The 6000-nt window shown below is 42.0% G+C and overlaps 1 protein-coding gene across 1 annotated transcript in view; it reads left to right on the forward strand.

The window, feature by feature from the left end:
- Nucleotides 1–5491, forward strand: part of LOC126517574 (xaa-Arg dipeptidase-like) — a 59603-nt gene extending 54112 nt beyond the window's left edge. Inside the window, exons 6-7 of the mRNA XM_055064840.2 lie at nucleotides 1647–1892; nucleotides 5037–5491. Coding sequence (XP_054920815.1) covers nucleotides 1647–1892; nucleotides 5037–5380 — 590 coding nt within the window. The 3' untranslated portion in view covers nucleotides 5381–5491. The remainder of the gene's footprint in view (nucleotides 1–1646; nucleotides 1893–5036) is intronic.
- Nucleotides 5492–6000: the final 509 nt, after the last annotated feature.

The following is a 6000-nucleotide window of genomic DNA, read 5'->3' on the forward strand; positions in this document are numbered from 1 at the left end:
CACACGATATTATGGGCTGACAGCTATAGATGAGGACAACGAGCGCCTACATGCGTATAGCGAGAAACGAACATATAATGTCACGGGGAGAATCTTTTTACGAAGGGTGCATTTACAAGGCAAAGGCGCACAACGCTACCGCAATGGTAAGGCTAGCGCATGCACACCAGAAAGCCGCACCATCGTCGCTTCATTGTCTAGACACCGGCCACATGATCACCACCCATGACAATATGTTGTATATTTCTAATAAAGATTCTTTACTTTATCTCCTCTCCGCCATGTCCCATACGCCAAAGATGCACACGTTGCATTCTTGGTCATTCTTCCGTTGAAGATGAGCGCAATTATTTGAGGAGCGAGGCAGCAAGCAAAATCCAGATGCGAGTCTTCCCTGTGAGAGACCTTTGCTGCCGCAGTGAATGAGCATGGAGTCGAAGCTCTTCCTGTACTACGCTATATGTTGTATTTATGTACCTACCATATCTGTTTGCAGGCTTGTCATCAAGTTAACAGATCAGTCCAACACATGTCATAGAATCACCGTGTCATAGCGGGAATTCAGAATATTGGAATTTAAAATTGCACAGATAATAACAATACATCTCCACCATGTTCGAGCGTTTCTCATGTAAGAATGTTTTCTCACGGGTCAGCGTTTGGCCACCCACCAACCATGGTCGCGATGGCTGTGATGATAGCAAGTTGACCACGATGATCTTAAGAGGAAGCTTTAGCTCGGGTGCCCTTATCTAGATACATGTAAAAGGAGAATTCGCTTTTCTCGGCAACCACTGCACCAGATTTGACGAGGTTTGCTGCATTTAAAAGGAAAACTTAAAATATAGTTACTGTTGGTTTCTAACTTTTGAGTTAGGTCGTCAATTTTTTACTACAAATTGACAAAAATCGAAAATCTTCAAAAAGCGAAACTATCGAGTTTACAACTCTGTAACTCAGCAACGAAAAATTATAATGCAATTCTGTCAATTGCACCTAATGCTACATCTAAAGCGGACAAAATTGATATGTTACACATGGGTATAAAAAAAATTCTTGATATGGAAATACAGTTTTTGCAGAACCCTTGTAACCAACGTAACAAATTCACGTAAGATATAATATGGCACGTCGAATTTGTCCGCTTTGGATGATCTATCTAATGGATGCCGTTTACAGAACCGCGATATCTGTTCTTGATGCACGGCTATGACATTGTAAATTTCGTGTTTCTATTTTCTTCAAACGGTCGAATATTTGAAGATCTCTTTAACAAATTTAGTGCCCTGAATCGAAATTCCGCTTTCAACAGTCACTAAAATTTAACTTTCTCTCTTAAATGCAACAACTTTAATTGAAATTGGTCCAGGGGTTATCTCAAAAAAATAATTTTGTGTTTTACATGTATTTGAATAGGCCGCGTTGGAGTTGGGCCCGAGCTAATGCTTCCTCTTAATAGCTAAAGGAACTTCCATACAAGCGCCTCGTGAATGCGGGCCCAGATGCGCAAATTTCGCATGCAGATGTACACAAAATGTTTTCCGTTACGGCAGCGAAAGGAATAATTCGATGCAGATCGAATTCTCGTCATTTATTTCATTACTGTCAAAATTCACCAGCTGAATCTGATGTTCTGTGCTTCGCAGGTATCTTCCGCAAAGGCGGTGAGCAGCCCAACATTATACCGGATGAGGCTGTGCTGGAATTCGATTTGCGTGCTCCAGACGCTTCTAAACTGAACGAGCTCCAACGTAGGGTTCGCGACTGCTTCGACGCCGGGGGCCAAAGCGCAGGATGCGAGCTGAGCGTGGAGGAACTGATGCCCATGTACATGAATCTGGTGCCGAACTTCGTCATGGCGAATATTTACAGGGATTACGCGCAACAGCAGGGTGAGCCTTCATCTTGTAGGTTCAATATTAAGGAGCAATTTTGTATAATTTAATTGTTGTGCTTGTAGCCTTTCAAATATTGCTGTACGGAAAGCAGATGAATTTATGGAGGGAAAGGCGGTCTTATGTCCAGTGTGGAACATTACCGTTATAAGTTTTGGCGTGGAGTGAAAATTGGGCGACATAAAGATTGCGACATGCTTGTGGAATCATTATCCGATAGCATTCTATGCTTCCAGCAAAACAGTAAAAAAGCGGTTTTTTTGGCACGGCGTACACTTACGTTTAGGACACCTGCATATCTTGGTCCGTCCTCAGCTTCTTCCCCCCCCTCCCCATTTAAGAATGGTTGTAAGACCATCATTACACAAGAGGTTCATTGTTAACTGTAATTTAGGGGTGTTATATGCCACAACTGCCATCTAATACATGTTACACCCGGACTCTCGGGAATGAAGCTAGCTTAGCAGGCCTTTTTGAGGAACTATCTGGCACTGTTTGGGATATTATTGGCCTTAGTGATGCTAGAAGAACTGGTGACGCTTATAATGAGCTTCGAATAATGAACACCTTTTTCAGGAAGAGTAGCAAAGGAAAATGGACATGAAAAAGCCCTAATGGTGAAACAAGAAATGAAGTTGACTTGATACTTTCGGCTTACCCCAGCATAGTGCAGGATTTAGAAGTGACAGGTAGGGTAAAGTCCAGTGATCATAAGTTAGTGAGGGCTAGGATTCGCCTCAATTTGAAGAGGTAATGAGCAAAAGTTATCAAGGAGAAACAGGTAAAAGTAGAGGGGCAGTAAGAGTAAGAGCAGACAAATTCAGGCTGGTACTTACAAACAAATATGCGGCCTTAGCACAGAAAGATGATGATGACATAGAGCTAATGAATGAAACCGCAACTAGGCTGCCTTCGGAAGCAGCAGTTGAAGTGGGAGGCAAGGCACCAAGGCAACCAGTAGGCAAGCTCTTCCAAGTAACAAAGGACCTAAAGAAATGACTAAGAATGAAAGTGTTCAACTCAAGAGATAAGATTGAATTCGCGGAACTGTGAAAACTGATCAAAAAGGCGAAAATAAGTGATATTAGAAAATATATCATGAGAAAGACTGAAGAAGTCGTTAAAAAAAATGTACGCTGCCTAAAATCAGTAAGAAGGAAACTTGGCCTAGGACAAATCAAGTTGTATGCACTAAAAATAAAGAGGGTAATATCATCAGCAATCTGGAAGATATAGTAAAAGAAGCGGAAGAATTCTATACTGACCTGCACAATACCTAGAGGAGTCAGGATGCCTCCATTAGAAGGAGTAACGAACAAGATACAGAAACTCTTCCTGTAACTACAGATGAGGTCAAAAGGGCCTTGCAGTCTATTTAATTACAGTCTATTTAATTAAAGAAGGAGGCGACATAATGCTTGGAAAACTGGCCGCTATTTATACGAAGTGCGTATCGACTGCAATGGTCCCAGAAAACTGGAAGAATAAATACATTATACTGATTCACAAAAAGGGAGACGTTAAAGAATTAAAAAAATATATATAGGCCCGTTAGCTTACTGCCTCTATTACATAAAGTATTTACCAAAATAATATCCTATAGAAAGAGGGCACCACTGGATTTCAGTCAACCAAAGGTACAGGCTGCCTTCAGGAAGAGATAATCTACAATGGATCACATCCATGTCATTAATCAGGTTATCGGGAAATCCGCAGAGTACAATAATCATCTCTGGATGGCTTTCATAGATTACGAAAATGCATTTGATTCAGTAGTGATACCAGCAGTCATATAGAGGCATTAAATAATCAAGGAGTGCAGAACGCTTACATAAATAGCTTGTAAAATATATACAGAGGTCTACAGCTACCTTAATTCTACACAAGAAAAGCAGGAAGATGCCTACAAAGAAAGGGGTCAGACAGGGAGAGAGAATCTCTCTATTGCTATTTAGTGCGTGTTTGGAAGAAGTATTCAAGCTATTAGACTGGGAAGGCTAAGGAAAAAGGATCGACGGCGAATATTTCAGCGATCTTGGGTTTGGCGATGACATTGTTCTATTTAGCAACATTGCAGACGAGTTACAACAAACGATTGAAAACCTACACACAGAGAGTGTAATAGTGGGGTTGAAGATATATATGATGAAGACAAAGATAATGATGAATAGCAGGGAAAAGGAACAAGAGTTCAGGATCGCCAGTCAGCCTCTAGATTCCTTGAAGGAGTAGTTTATCTAGCCCAAGTAATCATAGGGAACCCATATCATGAAAAGAAAATTCACAGAAGAATAAAAATGGGTTGCCTTGCATACGGCAGACATTGTCAGCTCCTGACTGGAAGCTTACCATTATCATTTAAAAGGAAGGTGTGCAATCCGTGCATTTTACCGCTGCTGACATATGGGGCAGAGACTTGGATACTGACAAAGAAGCTTGAGGACAAGTTAAGGTCCGCGCAAAGAGCGATGGAACGAAGAGTGTTAGGCGTAACCTGAAGAGAAAGAAAGTGAGCGGCTTGGATGAGAGAGCAAACGGGGATAGCCGATATTCTAATTGACATTAGGAATTGACATTAGGACATTAAATGGCCTACTCAGCTCAAGAAATTGAGCTGAGCAGGCCATGTAGCGCATAAGTTAGATTACTGGTGGGCCACTAGCTATACAGAACTAGTGCTAAAAGAAGGGAAGTGCAGGCGAGTACGGTAGAGGACTAGGTGGGGTGATGAAATTAAGAAATTCACAGGCCCTAGCTGGAACCGGTTGGCGCCGGACAGGGGTAATTGGTGATCGCAAGGGGAGGCCTCCGTCCTGCAAAGGACGTCAAATAGGTTGATGATGATGAAAAATGAGGCCGTCGTTTTACGTTACAAAACTACGATCTCATAATGAGATCGTGGTTTTTACCACATGGCGTCCATGAGCGTGCAGGAAATGCAGACACAGGTGTTTCTGCATTTCGCTTTCATTAAAATCAAGCCCCCGTGGCAAACATTTGATCCCGCGACCTCATGATTAGCAGCACATTAGATTCATTAAGAAAATAATCTTGTAATACTGATTCACTACTTGAGTGCCAATGTGACAAGGTGCTTTCGAAACAGCTTATTTTCGTTTTTTTCGTTGTTTTTTTAAACAGGACTGCATTTCCCGGATGGTAACGACTCTCCTGCGAGCAGCGCATCCACCGACGTCGGCAACGTGTCGCACACCGTGCCCACCATACAACCTTATTACACTTTGGAAGCAGTCACGTCGGGCGGAAACCACACCGAAGGCTTCCGAGAGGCCAGTAACGACCAGCGATCTTATGACGTCACCTTGAAGGTTGCGAAGGCGCTGGCACTTACCGCCGTCAGAGTAATGAGTGACTCGTTAATTCTGAAGGACGTGAGAAACGAATTTGCAAGCTCACTGAATTCAACGCTGGATGAAGGACGACTTCACAGAAGCAGCACAGTGAAAACAGTGGCGAGCCTGTAGCCGAATTTCACGTCGCTAAGGCCGCCTGACATAACCTGAACGTGTCCTTAGCAAATGAAACACGCCGCTATAATTATAAACCGAGAAATAAAGGCAATTCCAGATGATCAAGTCAAATGGAAACACTTCTTGTGCGTCCATGAGGAAGGAATTATCCTGAAATAACCAAGAAAAAGAGTTTTTTTTAACGTTAACAGAATATTTAAAAGCCGCCTGTGGCATATAGCACAAATCTAGTCATTTAGCTTGATTGCTTGAAAAAGCGAGCATAACTCTGTAAACCAAAATGCAGAATCGACTCACACAATTTCATAAAGAACATTTAAACTAATCATGTAAGCGCAAAAATTGAAATAAATGCATTGAGGCCAGCGATTGCACAAGTCACATCCACTTAGAACGAATTTAGAAACTAGCACCAGCTTTGAGACAAGCACTGTCGAACTTGGGGTAAAAATACACTGTTATTCTGCTTACTGTTTAACAAGACTCTTTTTTTATGCAGTGAAGCACGAAAATTGCTTAAACACCGACGCATCTCGTCGGAAACACTGCGAATAAATATCCGGAAAGTGGTGTCATCCTGAGAAATTATTCCATGTGGATAAGACTTTTGAAGT

This window comes from Dermacentor andersoni, chromosome 11 (genome assembly GCF_023375885.2).
Source record: "Dermacentor andersoni chromosome 11, qqDerAnde1_hic_scaffold, whole genome shotgun sequence".
In the NCBI taxonomy this organism is placed as follows: Eukaryota; Metazoa; Arthropoda; class Arachnida; order Ixodida; family Ixodidae; genus Dermacentor; species Dermacentor andersoni.